Here is a 23,096-nt window from a genome sequence, read left to right on the forward strand (position 1 = left end):
TTTAAGTCCCCTACTATTATTGTGTTACTGTCATTTTCTCCTTTTATGTATGTTAATATTTGTTTTATATATCTAGGTGCTCCTATGTTGAGTGCACATTTTTTTACACTTGTTATATCTTCTTGGATTGATCCCTTGTTTGTTATGTAATGTCCTTGTCTCTTGTAATAGTCTTTATTTTAAAGTCTATTTTGTCTGATATAAGTATTGCTATGCAGCTTTTGTTTTGATTTCCATTTGCATGGAATACCTTCTTCCATCCATTCACTTTCAATCTGTATCTTTAGGTCTGAAGAAGTGAGTCTCTTGTAGGCAGCATATATATGGGTCTTGTTTTTGTATCCATTCAGCCATTCTGTCTTTTGATTTGAGCATTTAGTCCATTTACATTTAAAGCAATTATTGATATGTATGTTCTTATTGCCATTTTGTTATTCGTTTTGGGGTTGTTTTTGTAGGCCTTTATGTTCCTTCTTTTGTTCTCATCTCTTGTGATTAGATGACTATCTTTTTTTTTTTAATTTAGATGACTATCTTTAGTGTTATGTTTTAATTCCTTTTTCTTTTTTATGTGTGTATCTAGTATAGATTTTTGGTTTGTATTTATGTGAAGTTTATATATAGCAAACTGTATATATATATATGATTGTTTTAAGTTGCTGATCTCTTAATTTCAAATGCATTTAACAACCCTGCATTTGTACATTCCTCCCCTTATGATTACTGTTTTTGACAACATGTTTTACATCTAATTGTTTTGTGTATTCTTTAACTGCTTATTGTGGATATAGATGGTTTTACTACTTTTGTCTTTTAACCTTCCTACTAGCTTTGTACGTGGTTGATTTTCTACCTTTACTGTATATTTGCAAGGGCTTCTGTTTTTTATATCTTCTGACTGTTCTCTTTTTCAGTAGGAATGCTCCCTCTTTTGCCTTAAATTCTGATACTGATATTGCTGAATCAGCTGTCTTTCAGGCTGCTACTTTTGGTAACATGTCCCATCCCTTTTATTGTCTACTTCTCAGTGTCATGGGCTGTGGCTTGTGTCTCTTTCAACAAACCCAACCCAAGAGTCTCCAGCTGGGCAAGTGGAATCTGATCACACTGGATGTGATTACTGCTAGATTAATTTCTAACGTATTCCTTTGTGTTTTCTTGGCTTAAAAAAATCTTACCCTGATTTATTAACCATCAAATGTCCTTTATTCCTTTTTTTCCTTCTGCTGATGTGGATGGAAGTTATATTTCTATTCTTTTAGCAATTACCTTTAAAATTTAACATGAATACCTAGTAGAGCCTATCAGTATCTCAGTTCTCTTCCCTCTCTTGCAAGGGCTCTCCCTTTCATATCATCTAGTGTATCAGCTACACCTTGTTTATAATCCCAACCAACCCTCCAAAAAAAATCCATCATGACAGAAATAAAAAATCCAATACTTACATACATACCAAATGTGCTTTACTGCTATTTCCTTAATGTTGCTTCTTCAATCAATTCCTTCTCAGTTCAGTGTCCTCTTTTGTTGTAGACTTTTTAATAGTTTCCAACAAGGACTGAAGAACTGTAAATGTCTCACAGTTATTATCTACAAATGTATTTTGCCAGTAGTCTTGGATGATAGTTTAGCTGTGTAGTATTCTAATCTGAAAGTCAAATCAGTTTTCCCTCATCACTTTGAAAGTGCTGTTTCTCATGCGATGGCTGTTGTTCTGATTGTCCTAATTTTGTAGCTATCTTTTAAATTCAGTAGCTTAAATTTTTTTCCCTTCCACTCTAATGTTTATATCTGGGCATGTTTTTATCTAGAACAGGATTCAGTTTGAAGGCTCAGTGTTTTTTGATTGTGTAAACTCTCTCTGCTCTTCTTTGAATTTCTTACCCCATTCAATATACTTGAGCTTCTTCCTAGGTTTCTTCTCTTAATTTCATGTCTACATTTTCCGCTTCTCTATGCTTCATATTCAGTCTAGCTTTTACTTTTTTCACTTGTATTTGTCTGTTGTTGATTAAATTTTTAATTAAAGTAACTTTTTGTTTCCTTAGGAATTCTGTTTAGCCCTCCTTTCCTTTTTCTTTACCATTCTAAAGATAGCCTTTCAGATTCCTAAATCATCAGAAGTTCTTGGGGGGTAGACGGGGTGGCTCAGCCATTTGTTTGCATCTGCTGTGACTCACCCTTGATTTTCTGATTTTTTTAAAATACAGAGTTTGGATTTAGGAAGTGCAAGGCATGTCTGTGTTGGCTTCTGTCAGGTGCATGAAGCACTGAGGTCCATAGGCCCTGGACTAGTTTTTACATTTGTTTCTTGCATAAATTTCAGGACTCAGATCAGGTATCTCCTCCTTGAAAGGGGAACCCCAACCTCCCACTCCACCCCACCCCCCACAGGTGACCCCACTGCACCAGGATGCATTCCTCTAAGATGCATTTAACCACCTCACTTACTTCTGCAAAATGCAGTCATCTCAAGAGGCTAGACTCCTACCTGAAGACACCAGGGTCATAACACAGTCCCTTTCTCTGTGGCCTGGGTAGTGATGCTCAGGACACACTTACATGGTGATCATACAGCAGCCTTCACCCTCATCAACTGACTTCCTTATTACTGCCCTTTCAGACTTGTTTACGTTGCAGGCCGGGAAGGCCACATGCTTAAAGTGCTCTCTTATGTTAGCGTCAAGCGCCTCACTCCAGCCCCTGCCATCATCTTTTATGTAAGTATGAATTCTGCCATAAAAACACCCCCTTAGGTCAGAGGGTCCCTCAGTTTGGATGATGAAGTAAGCTTGATCACTAAGCTCAGTGATTTTCAAATGACCCAGGTTCCCCCAGCCCTCAGTTATATAAATAGGTATATAAAAAAGTTCAAAACAATTCAAATAATTTACCCAACTTCTGCTCCTTGTTCTGAATTTATCCACGAAAGACACTGTTTGAATCTTCCGAGCTTGTACCCTCTACACTTCTTACATGCACATTTGTATGTTCTGAGTCCCTGGTAACGAACTGTACAAAAACCCACTAGCTTATGAGGAAGGAGAATAAGGCATTTTACAAGGTGGCTAATGACAACAGCTTCTCATTATGGTCCAATAATTCAGAAGTCATGGGACCCTTGTGATTTATAGGCGTTTGACATCTTCTGATTGGAATTTCTCAGTGAGGGACAGTCCTTGGCTGTATGCAACTGTTTTGGGCACCTCTGGACAATCCACACCCCAGCCTCAGGGCCAGATTCTTCCTCCCACCCCCAGAGGAGAGCCCCTATTCTCTGTCAACCTACTCCCTTTGAAGATGAGAAAAAGGACCCAGAATTACAAGGCCCTTGGAATTACAAGTCCAAGACTGTGCAGCTAACGCAGTCAAGACCAGATCTAGACAGCCTGGGTTTTATGATGCAGGGCCCTTTCCCCCAGTGAAAACTCTCTGGAAGGAAAATTCATAATTAGGAAGCTGGTGCAATATACATACACATTTTGTTTCTCCCCCGCTTAGACGAGCTACACATTTTCCAAGTCCGTTCCATCACACCTCGAAGAGCTGTCATAGCACCAGTCTGGTTTAACCCCAAATATAATGGGATACATAGGAGTTTTCTTTCACATTAAAGTGTTTATCCACAGAAAAAAACGGCTTCTTCCATCTTTTGTGAAGTGATAAGGTTAATGTTTTCATGTACTAATGACCTAAGAATGCCTTCTTCTTTCTTCCAGGGTATCATAGCGACCATTTATATCATCCCTGGTGACATAAACTCATTAGTCAATTACTTCAGTTTTGCCGCATGGCTGTTTTATGGCTTGACCATCTTTGGACTAGTTGTGATGAGGTTTACGAGGAAAGAACTGAAAAGGCCTATCAAGGTAGGTTTCGTTCCCCAAATGTCACAAGTGGCTTTGATTTCCTGAAATGAACTAGGTAGAGGTGACTATTTTAACTTCTAGGAGCATGCTTTCGATTTTCAACCTGACTCTTCTCTTGAACATCATACTTTAGAGTGGAGTTTGCTCTTACTCATTTCATATTATAGATTATGATCCAGTCAGCCATTTCATAATTAATTTATTAAAGTTAGCAACAATACCTGTGACCTGCCTCTCTAACCGAAGTGAGATGTCCAGTTCTGATAGATCCAGGACCTCTCATGAATACACTTTCTGGCGACCGATGGGGACTTCTGATTCTGGCCCAGACCCACTCCTATGCATGCAACCACTAACGGTCCGTGTTTGCAGTCTGTTTTGGGCTCCTTCCCACCTCCCTCCACGGCTGGTGTGGGTCCATATACCAACGAGGAAGAAGAATGTATTTTTTTTTGCTTATGTTACAGGATTTTTTGGTTTGTTTTTTGCTTTTTTAAGAAGACCTGTGCTATTTATTCTTATGATAACAAGTGAAGATGTAAGAAAAAGGTAGGCAAGAAGAGGGCTTCAGTAACTAGAGCAAGAATAAAGATAACGTCTTTAGCTTCGGAATGTTGTTTCACAAATCTGGTTAAAAGTCTTTCTGGCACAGTAGCTTGACTATCACCAAGTCGCTGAAGTCAGAGAAGGCATGGAGCAGCCTGCTGGAATCAGGCAGTTCCACGTCAATCAGGGCATCAAGCAGGCAAATCATTATGGTAGCATAGAATTTTTTTTTTTTTAAAGAATTTCACTTTTAAAAAAAAAAAATTAATTAATTTATTTATTTTTGGCTGTGTTGGGTCTTCGTTTCTGTGTGAGGGCTTTCTGTAGTTGCGGCAAGTGGGGGTCGCTCCTCATCGCGGTGCGCGGGCCTCTCACTATCGCGGCCTCTCTTGTTGCGGAGCACAGGCTCCAGACGCGCAGGCTCAGTAGTTGTGGCTCATGGGCCTAGTTGCTCCGTGGCATGTGGGATCTTCCCAGACCAGGGCTCGAACCCGTGTCCCCTGCATTGGCAGGCAGATTCTCAACCACTGCGCCACCAGGGAAGCCCGGTAGCATAGATTTTTAATCTGCACAAAATCTCTCAAACAGAAATAAAAAGGATTTGAGAGAAAATAACGAAGTAAGGAGACAGGAAAAAAAAAAAGAGATTAACATATGTACAACTGGAGTCCTTGAAGAAGAAGATGAAAGTAACAGAATTCTTTAAATTTAATTTTATTTATTTTTTTATACAGCAGGTTCTTATTAGTCATCAATTTTATACACATCAGCATATACATATCAATCCCAATCACCCAATTAATCACACCACCACCACCACCTCCCCGTCGCTTCCCCACTTTGTGTCCATACATTTGTTCTCTACATCTGTGTCTCAATTTCTGCCCTGCAAACTGGTTCATCTGTACCATTTTTCTAGGTTCCACATATATGCGTTAATATACGATATTTGTTTTTCTCTTTCTGACTTACTTCACTCTGTATGACAGTCTCTAGATCCATCCACGTCTCAACAAATGACCCAATTTTGTTCCTTTTTATGGCTGAGTAATATTCCATTGTACATATGTACCACATCTTCTGTATCCATTCATCTGTCGATGGGCATTTAGGTTGTTTCCATGACCTGGCTATTGTAAATAGTGCTGCAATGAACATTGGAGTGCATGTGTCTTTATGAATTGTGGTTTTCTCTGGGTATATGCCCAGTAGTGGGATTGCTGGATCATATGGTAATTCTATTTTTAGTTTTTTAAGGAACCTCCATACTGTTCTCCATAGTGGCTGTGTCAGTTTACATTCCCACCAACAGCTTAAAAGCTATGATTCAAGAAACATTTCCTGAAGTGGGAGGGAAGGTGGGAGGGGAGACCACAAAAGGAGGGGGGACTTGAACCAACACGCTGAAAGGCATACAGTGTAACTGGGATATCCGAACTAGACTGGGCAACAAAGAAATATATTCTGATAAAACTATGGAGTTTCTTTTAAAAAAAATGCTTTGGGTATATCTACTTCCCCTTTCCTGTCCTCCTTCACCCCAATTTGCTTATAAAGTAAAGGAAATAATACAGGCATCAGACTTCTCATCAGCTATACTTCATGCTGTAAGACTGTGGGCAACTTATTTAAGATATTCAAGGAAAAAAAAATTTAAGTCAAGTATTTTATATCCAAATTGACCTTGAAGAATAAAGTTACCAACGAAATAACTCAAAGCATATATTGTTACACGAGACCTAAGGAATCGCTAGAGAATGAGCTTTAGAAACCAAAAAGTCATTGGCATAAAGTGAATATATTTAATTAAAGAACTAAGACTAAATGATGGGAGATAAAGATAGCAAAACAGTATATAAATATTAAGCACTGACAACATAATACAACAAAAATGGGAGAGAAATCATATGAAAGTATGCCAGTTAAGGAAAGTATGTCAGAGAAACTGCCTTTGGATATGATTTAAAATTAGATGCTGGGGGGAAAGAGAAGAAATCCTAGCTTATTTCATTACTGCTTATTATAGATAATATCTAAAAAAGAGGAGACAAAGGTATTAATACCTACTATTTATAATGGTAACTCTCAGAATAAAAACAGTGTTTATAGATAGATATATCCAACACACATACCCACACACAAACACATCCACGAAACCATATCATAAAAGAACCTATATATGAAGACTCGAATAGGGAAACAAATGAGAATATCTTCCTGGTTGACATTTTCTCGGTAGAATGCTTATTAGGGTTTTTTGTTGTTACTGTTTTTTGCTTATTGATTTTTAACATCCCCAAACTTTATAGAATCTATGAATCTCTTAATACTCTTATTTCTAGTTGATAGTTGTATGGAAAAAAATGAATATTTAAATTCCCCAAATGCAATACAATATTTTTAACATGTATGTGAGGAAAGTTTCAAATGGCATTCCAAATCCAACACAAGTCACAGTCGTATGGAGGCATATTGGAAAGTGTGAGGCATGTGTGTCTCAGATGTTGGGAAACATGTTATTGCATTAAAGGTAACCATTTACTAACAATCATACTAACTGGTCACCAGCAAGTCATTTTTAAAGCAGTTTACTTCCAGGATAACACATGTTGGATATATATATGCATTTACTGTTTTTTGTTATATCTGAAAACACTGGTTAGAAGTCTGGGGTTTCATATGATACATGGTAATTTTCCCACTTAAAGGAAGTAGGCCCCGGTAAGAGTTTTCCCACAGAATGTCACTCTTTAAGGGCAGAAAACTGACAGTAAGTCAAAGATACTTTATATAGAAATATGAAGCAATATGGAGACCAAACTTATCAGTTGTATGAATAAACCAGCTTATTCAGTTTAAATGGGTTTAAATCAGCCATTAAAAGAAAAAAATTTTCAGGCAGGTTTACAGAGCTGTGAAAAATGCAAAGTAAAAGGATAGGCAAAGAAAAATCAAGCAAATGAAAATACATAGAAAACAGGGGTTGTGATCTTATCAGACAAGCACTCAGGCCCAAAACACAAGACAAAGACCATTTAGTAATGCTAAAGGCTAAAATTCACAATAAAGAGATAACAGTTATGAAAACCTATTCACCACGCCACACAGTAATTACTTTTACGAAACAAACTATAGGAAATACAAGGAGAAACAGACACACACACTAATAGGAGACTTTAAAACATCTCCCTCAGAACAAGACAGATCCAGGCACATCACTAGTAAAAGTGACTGCAGATCTATAAAAACATAACAAGGTACATCTTAGAGATTCATTTCAAATTCTGAATCCCCAAAATAGTAAACATAGTGCATATGGGACAGGTCTGACCACTGACAATCTTTAATACCACAAAGAAAAACCCTGATTAAAAAATCAGAAATGGGGCTTCCCTGGTGGCACAGTGGTTGGGAATCTGCCTGCCAATGCAGGGGACACGGGTTCAAGCCCTGGTCCGGGAAGATCCCACATGCCACGGAGCAACTAAGCCCATGCGCCACAACTACTGAGCCTGTGCTCTAGAGCCCATGGGCCACAACTACTGAGCCCACGTGCCACAACTACTAAGGCCCAGGCGCCTAGAGCCCGCGCTCCGCAACAAGAGAAGCCACCGCAATGAGAAGCCTGCGCACTGCAACAAAGAGCAGCCCCTGGCTCACCGCAACCAGAGAAAAGCCTGCGTGCAGCCACGAAGACCCAACGCAGCCAAAAACAATACATAATAAAAAATAAATACATTTATTTTTTAAAAAATCAGAAATGATACAGATCACATTCTCTGACTATAATGCAATAAAACATGAAATTAATTTTAAAAATTAAACCTTTTGGTCCAAAAGGAAATAGGAAATGAAAGTACATAAATTCCTAAAGATAACAATAATGAAAACAAGACATATAATCTATGATCAGTACTTGAAGGAAGTGCCACTACATTACTTACATCAATAAAAACGAAAACAAATTAAATAGGCAACTCAGAGGGCACGAGAAAGAACAACAAAGAAAACCAAAAGAATATAGAAGGAATTAATAAACATAAAGAAAGCACTTAAGGTTCTTAACTGGATTATCTGATTTTTAGAATTTCACCATGAATTCAGATTCTGCTGGGGTTAGTTTTAGTAAACTATATTTTCCTAGAAAACGGTCCATTTCATCTAGGTGTTTGAATTTATTTGTATAGAGTTATACAAAATAGTTTATGATTTTTTAAAAAACTTCCTGTGTTCTGGAGATTATTTCTCCATTTTTGTTTCCTATTTGTGTGTTTATGCTTTCTCTCTTTTTTTTTTTTAAGGTAAGCTACAGGATGTTTTATTGATTTTTCAAATTATTTTTATGGACTATAACACTGATACCAAACCTTGCAAAGATAGCACAAAAAAGGGGAGGAGAGAAAATCACAGACCAATCTCACTTTTGAATATTCATATAAAAATCTCAAATAAAATATTTTAACAAATAGAATCCAATTATATTAAAAACATATCATGACTAAGTCAAGTCTGTGCAAGGGTGGCTAAAGATTAGAATGAACTGGATTTAATTCATGGGGATATAATTCATCATATTAATATACCTATGGAATAAACCCCTATAATCACCTCCCACAGTTGCCAAAAACCACCAGATAAAATTCAACATACATTAGTGATAAAAACACAAATAGGAATTTATAACCTTTTCCTTGACATGATGGCACACACAAACACGCCCTATGGCAAAAAAGCAATTTTAATTGATAAGGTAACACTAGAGAGATCTCTGCCAAGGTGAAGACAAAAATGCCTTCCTTCTATTTCTGCTATCGGTTAACACTGTTCTGAAGATATCAGCAAGGCAATTAAACAAGAGAAAGCAATGTGGAGCTTAAGGATTAGAAAAGACTTTCAAAAGTCTAACTTTCTCCTTTCAAAGAAAATAAAACTGTACATCTGGAAAACCCAAAAGGATCAAAGAAAAAACTACAAGAAAATATAGTGAAGTAATATGACATAAGACTAACACACTGAAATCAACAGCCTTCATTTATAAAAATGATACCCAATTAAAAGATAATGAAAGAGGAGTACTCATCCCCAAACCAAAAAACACCGAGCCATAAACTTAACAAGAGGTTAGACATCACAGTAGAAAAGTAAAATTCTCCTGAAAGACAGAAAAGATAACTTGAACAAATGGAAATCCATCATGTTCTTGGATAGGGAAACTCAGCATCATTGATTTAGATGTTTAATGAGATTGCAATAAAAAACACCACCTAATTTTTTTTCCTGGAGTTAGACAAGTTGATTATAAAGTTCATATTGAAGAACAAACTAGCAAAAATAGCCAGGGAAAATCTAAAAATAAGAAAAATATTAAAATATAGATTCTAAAATTGAGACACAGATGTAGAGAACAAGCCAAGGGGGGAAAGTGGTGGGGGGGGGGTGGGGGTGTGGAGGGTGGTGGTGGTGGTGGGATGAACTGGGAGATTGGGATTGACATGTAGACACTAATATGTATAAAATGGATAACTAATAACCTGCTGTATAAAAAAATAAATAAAATAAAATTCAAAAATTCAAAAAAAATAAATAAAATATAGATTCTAAAATTTAAATATCATGGTGCTGATGATGCATGAAGAAAATATAAACTGCTTTGCAATTCAAGAATGAAGAAAAACCTTTCCCATGACTCAAAATCAAGGAGTAATTTTTTAAAAAGGGGCAACCATAACCCCCCCAAAATAAAAATGAATGCATTCAAAAAAAGAGAAGAAAGTTGAAAACACATATACATAAAATATCGGGGAAAATATTTGCAATCATATCACAAAAAAGGATTAATAGCCCTAATTTAAAGAGTTACTAAAATTGAGATGGGAGTTACTAACAATTGAAATGGACAAAAGATATAAATGGACACAAGAAAATAAAATGACAGTTCAATGAAAAAAATGCAACGACACTTAAACATGAAACAAATGAACCCCAGCAAACTCAATTTTGTTTCTAATAAGAGAACGCCCACCAAAATTCTAACGAGATACCATTTCTTGCCTATCAGATGGGCAGAAATCCCAAAGTTTGGCCACACTCCATGGGAGAGGCTATGGGGAAACAGCCTTCTCAAACACTGCTAGTGGAATACAAATGGTATGGCCACTACAGAGGGAAACCTGGCAATATCCAGCAATATTACATATGCATTTACCTTTAGACCCAGCCATCCTGTTTTGAGGTAGTCTATCCCTAAGTGAAGTCGACAAAAATATGAAATATACATAAGCTTACTTGTTGCATTAATTGGTAATAGCAAAAGGTTCAACACAACCCAAATGTCAATTAATGGGAGACTGGTTGAATAAGTTTTGATACATCCACAAAGTAGAGTGGTATGCAGCAGTAAAAAAATGGATGAGTAATTTTATACAGTACTATGACTCTCTGGAATATATTAATGGAAAAAAGCAAGGCGCAAAACTGTGTTTTATGCGTTTGCTACCTTTTATGTAAGAGGAGTGGAAGATGAACATGTGTATGTACATTTGTGCATATACATGTGTTTATTCTGAAAGAGAAATAATGGAAGACTAAAGCAAAATCAGGAAAAAATTTATAATATTAAAAAAATCAAATAAAAAAGGGAAAAAGCAAATCCCTACAAACTGGAAACAAATGGAGATAAAGAAACCTTACTCTGTAACAAGTAGATGACATAACCACACAGAGAACATAATCACTAGAACTGATATTAAAGTGCAGGACTTTGAATGCATCTCCCTTGTGGCTTATACTGTGCAGTTAAAAAGAACTGCAAAAAACTCTTAAACTTCATACTACTACTTACAGTGGTAGTATTGGTACAGTTATTTTGAAGTTTATTATAGGCACATTGTAGGATAAATAAAATAATTATGTGAAAGCCATTGAGAAGATTTTCAGGAGCATAAGGAAAGAAGGCATAAGTCTAGAGAAAGTAAGGAAAAAAGTGCAATCTTACATTTGAACGGAAACTATCAGTAGAAATTTACGAATTTTTTTCCCTTCTTGAAAAAAACTTTTTTTCTCTGTCCTTGTAAAAGAACACTGAGTACTCCCAACCACCCAGATTACGGTTTCTAAATGCCATTTCCTACCAAACGCCCTGGAGAAATGGGTGAATCCAGATCTGCTGGGACTGGATTCCTCTCCAGCCCCTGAATCCACTGATTGACTTTAGGGATTCAAAAGTGTGACAATCGGACCTTAAGTGCCTCATGATGTGTTACAAAAGGAAGTGCACTGCTCCAGCTACAAAGTATTTTTGCCTCCACAGCTAACAGGAAACAAGAGGGACAGAGGAGCAAGTTATCAGGCAAAGCTAGAATGAAGACACTGTATAGGATAAACCATCCAATTCCTACGAGTTAATGACAAGGTAAAGAGAGGAGGGAACAAACAGGTTAAAAACAAAGTCGTCATCAGTTAGAGATGTATAATGCGTATTTTACAGGTAAAATGACATGATGGCACTTTCTTTACAGTCTAGGGAAAAGAAAAAGATAAAATAAGGTTGGCAATTTTACTTACAAATGATTGAAACTGGAGGAGGGGTGCATGGAGTTCATTATATTCTTCTTTCTGTCAAGTGTTTTGTTTTGAATGAAAATTTTCGAAAAGGAAATGAATGCACATGGCCAAATCATGACACCACTCTGTTTTGCCTACAGGTGCCCATTTTCATCCCCATCTTGGTGACTCTCTTATCCGTGTTTTTGGTTTTGGCCCCAATCATCAGCCAACCTGCATGGGAGTATCTCTACTGTGTGTTATTTATGCTGAGCGGCCTTATATTTTATTTCCTTTTTGTCTACTATAAGTTTGGATGGGCTCAGAAAATCTCAAGTAAGTATCAACTGAGGGACTGCTTTGCTGTTAGTAAAAGTGAGACAGGCCCGACATCCTGTCGCCTCACCTGTCCCGATTCTACCAGGACCTTCTTATCACAGGGTCTTGCGCAGCTAACAAATTTCATCTCCTCTTTGGGAGGAGGCATGACCTGTTCTTCTCAGTGTGACACCTCTGGGGTCCACCTGTGGCCTCTTCCTTTGTTCCCATCAATTCCTGTAACAAGCAGGAGAAGGAAGCACCGGGTTGTTTTCTTTTTTTCAAATGTAACATACACATAACACAAATCTTGACGATTTTTAAGTGTACGGGTCAGTAGTGACAATATATATTCACATTGTTGTGCATCCCATACCCGAGGCACTGCCTCCTTGTGCCTGATACCCAGACGTCATCTGGGAGTCGCAGCAGCATCCCAGAGACACCCAAAAAGCGAGAGCTGGGACGAGGGCCTGAGCCTTCCAACACCAAGGCCACGGCTCTCGCTTTTCACTCAGCAGTACTGATTCCTTGTGTATTTTAGGAATGTTGTTTAAAAGTTCAGCTGCGTTAGCCATTTTCATTTTGAAAAAGAAAGCAGTGATGGCAGAGTACATCAGAGGACGCTGAAGTACACCCAAGGGTGTGTTATATTCTACATGGCACAGCCAGCTGCACGGAACTCCATTCACAAAAGCCTGCCAGGCTCCCGAGCCCCTCACCAGACCAACAGTGACCCACAGCCTTGCCTGGTCTCCCTCACCCTAAACATGAGTTCCCCGGAGGCAGGAACCGGGCTGTGTACAATTTAATCCTGGGTCTATACAGCAGCCACTTAGTATCTGAGTAAATGTGATGAAAAATCTGCCTTCTTTCTCCTTCAGCTCGTCTCACCAGGGAAGTAGAGTCATTCCTCAGGCACCCCTAGGTGGTTTTTTATTTAGATGCATTCAACTTAGGGAGACATACAAGGTAGCGAAGAGCAAAAGCCAACTGGAAGCGGGGGAAGCTGGCCCTGAGACTCCGTTTAGACTGAGCCGCCAGCGACGGGGATGCCTGCCTCCACCCCCTCTGCCTCTGTGTCCCCACCTGTGAAACTGGTACCACCTCTCACCTGACGGGGGTGTTCTAAGAGACAGAGACTCTGTTTCACGTTCGTTAACAAAGGGACAGCAAAACCAAAGTATGGCTTTATTATTTCCCAAGGACTTTCCCCCTTTCTTGAAATAGCTCCCCCTACCCCTAACCTCTTTACGCTGATCTAAGCCCGAAGCTGAGAGGGGTTGCAGGGACACTACTATAGAAACGAAAGAAAAGGTATTTTACTACCTGAAAAATGGCCACTTTTTCCCATGCCTCTGAAAATGGACTTGCATTTGATCACACGGACAGAGAATCTAGCTAGGATGACTTGCAACCTAAAGGCCCAACATATGTCTTATTTCTCAGCTTTAGAATATTTAGCCAAGCTGTTCCCTACAGAAACCAAAAAGAAGTTAAAATTAAGGAGGTAAAAAGAGTTAACAACCTGTATTTTAAACAAGATGCAGACTTAGTGACTTCAGACCAAACATTCAATCTTTGGTCAGTGGTAGTTAAATATACACACATAACTGAGTCATTCATATTTTTCCTGTAAATGTTTTGGTGGCAGTAAAATATTTAGTAGGTTCCTAATGCTTTAATGGGAAATAACTTATCTCCAAAGAACCACCGTAGCTCCCAGGATGGGTCTGCTCACCTCTACCCACTCGTGTCCCCTGAGCACAGGCTCTGATAGGAGACATCACCAAGGGGTAGTAACAGTATCACTGCTCATTGATAAGCAAGGCGAAGCTAATTTTAAATTACGGTTTTCTGACTGCACTTCTTCCCTCCAGATCCTCTCACCATGCACCTTCAGATGCTGATGGAAGTCGTCCCCGCAGAGCAAGCTCCGGAGTAACAAAGCTCAGCCTCCTGTGGCCAAGTCTAAGCTGTGAAGAATTTATTTTTGTAAGCAATATTTGCGGTTGTTTCTTCCTGATGTTTTTCTTAAGAAAACAGTGTATTCACATGTGTATAATACTGTTATTTTTAGCTATCCTTAGTTCTCTGGGTGGGTGTTTGCTGAAGTTAGCAGGTGAGGGTGTAACCCAGCAGCAGGCTGGTGGCCAGGGACGGGCTGAGCCAGGACGGCCCCCACCACACGGTGACTCTTTAACAAGGGGCACATCACACCTACTTCAATAAAGGGAATTCTTTAAACTCAGTGATCAGAAAGGTGCATGTGTGTGTGTATATATATATACATTTATATATATATATATATAAATATAAAATTGGTGGAACTTTTGCTTTGATTGATTGAAATAGATTTTTAAAATACTAAAATACAAACGCTTTACTGCCTACCCATATTTCACCTCGGACGTATGTAGCAGGTCTGTCCCAGGCTGGATGTCAAGGCCCCCGGTGCAAAGCTGGCCGTCCGGAACCATCTGCAGCCTGTGTCCACAGGGGGCTCCGCATCACAGGTTCCCTGACAGCCTGTACTGGCATTTTGGTCAAACCAGAAAGTGTGGTGTATAAAATTCTATTTTGCATTGGGCACTCATGGATTTTCCTGACAAAATACGGTCTAAAAAAGATGGAAAAAAGTAACATTTCTGTGAAAACACTGAAATTTTATTGATATACTGCAGAAGACATTCACACCAAAATTTACTAAGTATGTGAGCAATTTTAGAAGCATAGAGACGAAAGTACTTTTACCATGCATTTCAGAAATTTCCCAAAACGTGCAATCAGTACATACTAATAGTAGAGAACAAAAAAAGCGATTAGTAATTGTTTACATTTCACAAGCCAGTGTCCTACGTCTTACAAAATGTTATTCAGAACTTCAAATAACTGTAAATGTCTGAAAAAAGAAACTGACATTTAAACATGTACCCTCCTCTGCCCAATACTTTCATTTAGCTGTCAGTGAACCACACGAGAGAATCAGTATTATATCTTCTCTGAGACCACACACATTTGTGCAGCTCTACTGCTTGCTATTATTGTGTGCTGTTTTACGAAAGAGACAATACAACCGAGCACACACTGCAGGTGGCCGACAATCTCAAGGAAAGCCAGTGCAGTTCAGGAGGCCTGGCCGCCGACCCAAACAAAGCCCTTCCCGGTGGAAGCAAAGTAAACCGGATGAGGCCATTAAGAGTTCCGCAGAATCAGAACCTTTGCCAGCAAAGACACCAGAACTTCACACTTCCCAAAGAGCCTGCCCTATTTAGCCAAGAAAAAGGAAAATCACTCCCCGTACACTTCATGTGCCAATCGGACACCTGCCAGTCAACCCACGGGAGTCACGGCGGCAGCAAGGATGCGCTCCTGGCAGCTGTCCAAGCTGGATGCCGCGTCCTCCCACCAGAGGGCAGCGGCCTGACCCCGCCCAGCAGCGCTCCGGGCCCCCGAGGCCAGGTGAGGCCCCACAAGGAGCTGAACGGCTTATTTTACAGATGAGGAAACTGACAGCCAGAGGGTGATCCACGCCTGCTCACGGGACACGACAGCTTGACGACAGAGTTTACCTCTCGTTTAATACCTGGGACATACCTGGTGGTTTCTACCTGGGACATACACAGACTTGGGCACCTGTGCTTTCTGATGTGTAAAAAGAAGAAAGATCTTGCGGGCAGTTCCAACAGCCTACCAATGCTCTTTCCCTCTTCTAGGCAAAGCCGCCAGACCCACACTGCAGCAGTGCACAGGGTGTAAATTTCCCAATAGCTCGCCTGTCTAACTTTTCCAGTTACCATGAAAAGTCAGGCTCTGGGCATTCCCCCACTTAAGCGGCAATGACAACACACATTTCCTGATAACCTCGTGACCTTATTAAGGCACTGCAGCCTCATGCCAGGACGGCGTCATGAATGTTTTCAGGGCTCACCACAGCCAGGTATTCGGAGGGTTACCTCCAGGCACCCCACATGACCTTTTCAGTTTCCACTGGAGAGAAACCTGTGTCCTATTTGTCCAGGACTCTGCAGGTTCCGAGGGTTCTTCGGAAGCACTAGCTTTACCTCCAGAAAGCCCTGGGTCAGGCTGCTATTGCTGAGGCAACCCCGTTCTCATCCTTGGACTATCTCTTCACAAGAAGTAAACTTACCCTGGGTAGCTATCAATGTCTAAAGAACACTAGGAGAATTAGTACACAGACCGTTAACATTGAATCTCAACTAACTCATGGTTGAAAAGGTCTGTTAAGCAGTGTGGGGTATGAATTTTAAGAAATCTCAATTTATATGCACAAGAGCAGGTTTTAAGAATGTACCAAACACAGGTCTAAATGAAAAAAATGAAAAACGAACTCCAGATGGTACAGTTCATTACCCGAACGCCACGGCGGCGTCACTCAACCTGAGGGCTGAGGCGGGCTTCACACCAGAGGCGACGGGCAGGGCAGCCCCGCGCTCGCTGTGTCTCTGCTCCCACCTTCCTTCCAGAGTCTCGTCATCGGCCCATTTTTCAATCAGTTAAGAATTCCTCACCGTTACTAATCCCAGTGCCACAAGGTGGCACTTAGTAATACGTGATCCCTGAAGTGACAAAAGGTCTGAACGTGACTGCCTGTCTTCTCCGCTTTCGGTCACGAAGCATCATCCCTTTCTGTTCAGAGCCCTCTGGCCGCTCTGCAGGATTTAATTCACATTCTCATTCACTCTCGCTTTCGTCTTCATCTGAAGCTTTGTCACTGGTCTCAACCAACTCTACCACTTTGCGGGACGGGTTTTTAGAATTTACAGCTAAGAGAGATATTATTAAAAATATGTTACTAATTATAGATTAATTAGCAAGTCTCCCCCACCCCTCACCCCCCCCATTATTTTGGTCATCTCAGAAAAAGTCCCTTGGGTTCTAGCTCTATATTTTGTGACCTATTTTATATTTTCATTCTTTTAAGCAAGAAACAAGCAGGTAAAATTTGCCTGCTTATGAATAAATTATTTTCCTAGGAGAAATATTTGTGAAAGTGTTATAAGGAGGTATGTTTATAACCAAGAGTTGATACTTCCTCAAAGCAGAACATTTAGCACCAAGATCAACCACAAGGAGAAAACTAATACCTAAGAGCTTTACATTAAGACCCATTTCCACAAAGGCCACATTCCTGAAGTCAGCTGAGTGACTGTGTCCACCCCCATGGTGCTCAGGACCTCCGACTCTCCAAGGGATGGGTGCCCCCCCTTACCCTGGAGAAGTGGCTATCCTCCTTATCCTCGTCACATTCTTCCCAGTGATCAAAATCAAAAGCCACGTTAGGATTCTGTTCAATATAACAGTTTACATTAAGTGAGAGAATAAAACATGCTCAGCGTGTTAAGCCCAAGCACAGCTGCTTTCAACTCACCCTCTGTCTGAGTAAGCCACACCAAGGCTCCTTTTTCTCTTTCGGAAGAGTGATTATTGGTTCATCATTTTTCACTATGCATTTGCAATCATCTTTTATTATGTTGGCCTGCAGCTCCAAATCAGCCAAGTAAAATTTCTCTCCCACCCAGGCACTAGATTTACAAAAAGAAATGATGTCAGCCTTTTAAAATGTGAGAAATTATTTCTCTTTTACTTTATAAGCCATCCATAAACCCACCTGAAAACAACTCTATCTCTAAAGTATTTACATTTGTAATCTTTTACATTCCTTATGCTTATCTTCAATATGACCACATCCTCTTTTTGGAACCATTTTATTTGTGGGTGGAAGCTAGAAGAAAGGGAAGAGGGTTATACACTCATCTCTGTTTATTCGCTAGGCAAGGAAGGAAAGCACACCCCAGCAATGGTGAGCATACCTTTTCAGAGGCTCTGTAGTTCTGTTAATGGAAGCATCTCCAGTGTTTTCAGGTAAAGTTTCTGTACAAGAAGTCAAATTTTCCTATAGGTTATTTATATGTGACTCCATAATATATGTATATATATATGTACTTTTTTGCATTTTATGCAACTTTTAGTTGAGGAACTACTCACTAAGACTGTAAGAGTATAAACTTCATAGTAACCAAAGTATCCAATTCCAAAGAATAATTTTAAAAAATTAAAATGCAGATCACTTAGTATAACTAATAAAACAAATATCAGACTAAGAAAACAAATATTTGCCTTGTTAAATATTATGATTAAACAATTGGGAAAGTAAACTCTCTGAAAAGGAACCATATATAATTATTGGCCACAGGATACAAATGCTCCAGTGTCTCTGCTATCTTAACCTGCTAGGGCCCCACTAACGATGACTTCCAGAACAGTAGCCAGTACACAAGGAACCACTGCTGAACATAACATTTCCTAAAACAGTGCAATTTAAATTCTCAATCTGAAACATTTGAAGCTTCCAAAGACTTGAGCAAAAATGTTTATAAGCAGCTTTGTTAACAGTAGTCAAAAACTGAAAACAATCAACGTCTTGTAACAGGTGAACAGCTAAATAAACTGTAGTATATGCATATCACGGAATACAACTCTGCAATAAAAAAGTACCACTGCTACTTGCAATAATCTAGATGAATTTCACAGACATAAAGTTGAGTGAAAGAAGACACAAGAGTGTATATATACCATGTGCTTCCAATTCAGCAACACTGATGGTGACAGAAGTCAGAACAGGGGTTACTGGGCAGGGTTACAGACAGGGAGGGTGCGTAAGTAAGGGAGACCACTGGGGTTCTGGAAATGTTCAACAGCTTGATCTGGGTGTGGGTAATGGTAATACACATAGGAAAAATTCTGACGAGCTGTACACTTAAGATCTGTGCACTTTTACTGGATGAGCATTATACTTCAAATAACAAAAAAGAAAAAAGTTACCAAAAAAATTGGAAGCCGTACTGTCAAGAATAGAAAGTTAGGTAATATCAGTTTATGTCACCTTCTAATTCATCTAAAAGTAGAAAGCCTAAACATTAGAAAATTTCCAAGCATTAACGATTTTAAGTTAACCGTCTTTTACATAACCAACCGTGTGCTGGGCTTTCTGAGTGTGTCTGGGAGTCAGCACCTCTCTCTGAGCCCTTGTCCTCTCGCTGTGTGCTCTGCAGACAAGCAGCTTCTTCTGTGGAAGAAGGCATCCTGGGTAGAAGAGGCAGAGGTTAACCGTGAGACGAGGAGACAGGCAAAATCTGGCTCCCTACAGGGACTTCCCGGCAAGAAGAGGGAGGCAGGCCAGCAACACACGTAGGAGGTGAAGTACCTCCTACCACGAGTCAGACCCGCACAGAGCTTACGGCTCATTTACAGATGACGGACAGGTCAGCCAGCTCTGGGCACTACTGCGCCCCTGGCAACGGGTGCAGAGTAGCTGATCGACACACACATATCATCCGATAAAGGCAGGAACTCCTTTACCGAAATAAAATTCTTTTCAAATCACTTAGAGGACAGTATGCACTGCTCCCCACTTCAAAGAGGATAACACAAGCCATCTCCTTTCCTCTCCTGCCCTAGCTTCCGAGAGACACCCTCTTACCAGTCTGGATCTACTGCTAGAAACATTCTTTGCATGAAAAGGCAAATACTGCCATCTGTATCCTTCTATCTAAAACACACACACAGACACACACGCAAGTTTAAACACATGGGAACCTACTGCATTCATTTTTCTACCCCTTATTTTATTGTACTTAATAAATGGAGATTATTCCATATCAGTATATAGAGGGCTATCTCATTCTTGTAAAACTTTTTAATTGTGCTTTTCTTTTGGTTGTTTGAACAAGTAACCACATGCATGTGGTTCAATATTTTAAAATAAATAGAAAGGTCTACACAGTGAAAAATCTACCTCTCACCTCTGTTCCCCAGCCACCAATTTCCTTCCTCATGGGTGACAATGTAATTCATTTTTTGTGCATCCTTTTTGAGATAATTCAAGCCTAGAGGAGCAAACCTATCGAACACATGTGTACACACACACACACACACACACACACCTGTGGTCAGGGAGTGTGCGTGTGTGTCTCCAAGGGGACGACTGACGGACACCCATGAAGCCTGTGGCATGGAGGGCAGTGTCCCATGTTCCAGCCACCCAGGCAGGGACCCCTCCTCAGGCCTGGTCCTTCTCACTGCTGTGCAGCCCCAGACGCTCTGCTGCCCACCCTCTTCCGCCACCACGGCTCTGATCTCCCCTCGACCCTCATCTCCTGGGGTCCTGTTCCCTCCACCTCTCACACTCACACAAGTTCTGACTCTCCTCCAACACCGGCAAACCAGAGCCTCCCCAGCCGCCTTCCCGAGCTCCAGGCTTACACCTTCACTAGCCTGAAACTCGTGTCCAAACCCACTCAGTACCTCCTCCTCTCCAAGCTGGCTGCTCTCAGTCATGAGGGCTCAGAATTATACAATCACACGGCCCTGTGTCCGCCAGCCACTCAGCCCTACGGCTTCCAGGCCTTCAAGCCCCCAGACTCTGTCCTCCTTCCCAGTCCGCTGTAAGAATGGCGCCATCCTCCTCGTCTCTGACCCAGACAAGCATCACAGCCCCCCTACCATCTCCCCAAGTGGAGTCCCTTCTTGGAGGCGGGCTCCCCCCGTAGATCTCCAGGCCTCTGCACGCCCCTCTACCTGTGATTATCACCAAGGTGCGCGGCACTCCTGTGCAACCACAGAATCACGTGTGCAAAGGGACTGAGTAGAGTGCTTTGTGCGGAGCTGGGGCTCAGCAGTCGTTGCGGTGTTTCCTATAAGCGATCAATCTGTCCTGATTAAATCGACTGAACTGCAGTAGCGTCTTCATTTTTAAAAGACTATCTTAAAAGTAAGCATGGAGCAATTTTTGTTTCCTGAAAGTGTGTAGAAAACAAAACATATCCTAATTCCACAGGTACCCAATTTTATTAAGATAGAAAACTCTACACACTTAAGGCTATTTTAATCTCTGCCATGTTCTTTGAAATTCTCCTACTCTCAGCAGTAATTCAGGAACCCTTCAAGGTCTCCAGTGGTCACAGCATTAAATCCACTGGTCAGTTCTCAGTCCTCATTTCATTTGGCCTCGCAGCACCTGGCAGCCATGGCTCCCTGCTCTGCGAAACCCTTCCCTCACCCGCGGTCCTGGAGGCCCTCCCCGCCCCCCCCAGCTCCAGGCTGCTGCTCAGCGCCCCCCCCCGTGCCCCCACTGCCCGCCACCCCTCAACATTACAGTCCCGGTGCTCAGTCCCTCGCGGCCTCGTCCAGCATCCCGGCTCTCAATCCCAGGATCTGCCGACCAGGCCCCCTGAGACCACACGCCCACTACAGTTACATTCAGAAACCCGCTGCTCCTCACCAACTCCACAAAACCACCCTAGTCTGAGCCGCTGTCATCCTGTCCTGAACTCTGGGCACAGACTTTGTCCCCCGCTCCGGTCTGTTCTCAACACAGTAGCCCAGAATGTTCTAATTAAGCCATTCCTCTGCTCAAAACTCTCTCATGGTTCCACCTCCTCCTCCAAGGAGCCCACCCTTGCAATGGCCACAGGGTCCAACAAGATCTGACCTTCACACCTAGATTCTCCCCTTGTTTGCTGCTCTGGTCACTGCACCTTCCTCTCTGTTCCTGGAACCAAGGAATAACCAAGCCTTCCCTCTGCCCACATGGGTCTACGCCTCGGTATCTGCCTGGGTCAGGCCTCACCTCTTGGGTCTTTGCTCACCGTCTCAGACCCCAAACTACCCTGTCTTCCCTTCTGTGTTAATCTGCTCCACCTCACATACCACCACATTATCCACTATGTATTTCTGTAACCTGTTTATCGTTTGTCTCCGCTGAAATGTGAGCTGGCCCTTCATCTGTTTTGTTCACTACTGTATCCCCAGTAGACAATCAATAAATATTTGCTGAATAAATGAACAAATTATAAAATTTCAACTTTACCTATTGGCAACTTCAGTTAAAAGTATTTATGTATTAATTAGGTCAACTGAAACAAAGTTAGACTGAACAAAATATTCCAGCATCCAAAACACACACAGAGCAAAATGGCGGATTGGGAAGCTCCAAGTTCCCATTTCCCCATAGACACACTGAAAGAACCACCAGAAGCTGTCTGAACCACCTTCCTGTTCCCCCACCCCCCCCCACCCCCAAAACCAGAGAGGGCAGAGCAGACTTCGTGTGTGCAGCCATCTGGGGGATACCTGAGGGACTATAATGCAAGATGCTCACCTCTGTTTCACGGAAGTCAGAACACAGGCAGGAGAGCTGTGGGCGCTGCTCAGAAAAGGCCACTACAGACCCATGGACACCCGAGGCAAGGTATGACGCAAGGAGACACACAACAGACCATCGAAGGCCTGGAGAAGCTAGGGGGAGACTCACTGGAAATGAGGACATTCAAAAGGGGACTGGAAAAGACATGTGCAGCCGAGGCAGGACGCACGCTCAGAGAAGTCCTGAGAGGACCCTAAGCTTTCACTCCAGGCTGATTTCTAGCCGAGGACGTGGAGAAAACAGGAACCTTGTACGCTGCTGGTGGGAACATGACACACAGCTCTTGTGGAAACAGTTTGGCAGTTCAAAAAATTAAACGTGGAATTGCCGTATGATCCAGAAATTCCAAAAGAGCTGAAAGCAGGCATTTAAACAGGTATTTGTACACCAATGTTCACAGCAGCACTATTCACAACAGCCAAATATCCACTACAGATGAATGGATAAACAAAATGCAGTATATCCATACAACGGAGTATTTTTCAGCCTTAAAAGGACAGAAATCTTGATACCTGCTACAACATGGATGAACCTCGAAAACATTATGCTAAGTGAAATAAGCCAGACCCAGAAGGACAGATACTGCGTGATTC

At 41.1% G+C, this 23,096-nt stretch overlaps 2 protein-coding genes across 6 annotated transcripts in view; one reads left to right on the top strand and one right to left on the bottom strand.

Annotated features, from left to right (window-relative positions):
• Nucleotides 1–14,547, top strand: part of SLC7A9 (solute carrier family 7 member 9) — a 42,633-nt gene extending 28,086 nt beyond the window's left edge. For 4 of the 5 annotated variants that reach the window (XM_036834433.1, XM_036834437.1, XM_036834436.1 and 1 more), the window contains exons 10-13: nucleotides 2,624–2,720; nucleotides 3,720–3,869; nucleotides 12,119–12,293; nucleotides 14,156–14,547. In XM_036834433.1, the coding sequence (XP_036690328.1) occupies nucleotides 2,624–2,720; nucleotides 3,720–3,869; nucleotides 12,119–12,293; nucleotides 14,156–14,220 (487 nt within the window). In that variant the 3' untranslated portion in view covers nucleotides 14,221–14,547. The remainder of the gene's footprint in view (nucleotides 1–2,623; nucleotides 2,721–3,719; nucleotides 3,870–12,118; nucleotides 12,294–14,155) is intronic. The other variant, XM_036834434.1, reaches the window with a different exon arrangement.
• Nucleotides 14,548–14,734: 187 nt separating this feature from the next.
• TDRD12 (tudor domain containing 12) overlaps nucleotides 14,735–23,096 on the bottom strand; it is an 82,005-nt gene continuing 73,643 nt past the window's right edge. Inside the window, exons 28-33 of the mRNA XM_036835059.1 lie at nucleotides 19,273–19,382; nucleotides 18,110–18,170; nucleotides 17,908–18,021; nucleotides 17,668–17,821; nucleotides 17,499–17,583; nucleotides 14,735–17,062 (exon numbers count right to left, since the gene is read on the bottom strand). Coding sequence (XP_036690954.1) covers nucleotides 16,971–17,062; nucleotides 17,499–17,583; nucleotides 17,668–17,821; nucleotides 17,908–18,021; nucleotides 18,110–18,170; nucleotides 19,273–19,382 — 616 coding nt within the window. The 3' untranslated portion in view covers nucleotides 14,735–16,970. The remainder of the gene's footprint in view (nucleotides 17,063–17,498; nucleotides 17,584–17,667; nucleotides 17,822–17,907; nucleotides 18,022–18,109; nucleotides 18,171–19,272; nucleotides 19,383–23,096) is intronic.

Source organism: Balaenoptera musculus, chromosome 19, assembly GCF_009873245.2.
Source record: "Balaenoptera musculus isolate JJ_BM4_2016_0621 chromosome 19, mBalMus1.pri.v3, whole genome shotgun sequence".
Lineage (NCBI taxonomy): Eukaryota > Metazoa > Chordata > Mammalia > Artiodactyla > Balaenopteridae > Balaenoptera > Balaenoptera musculus.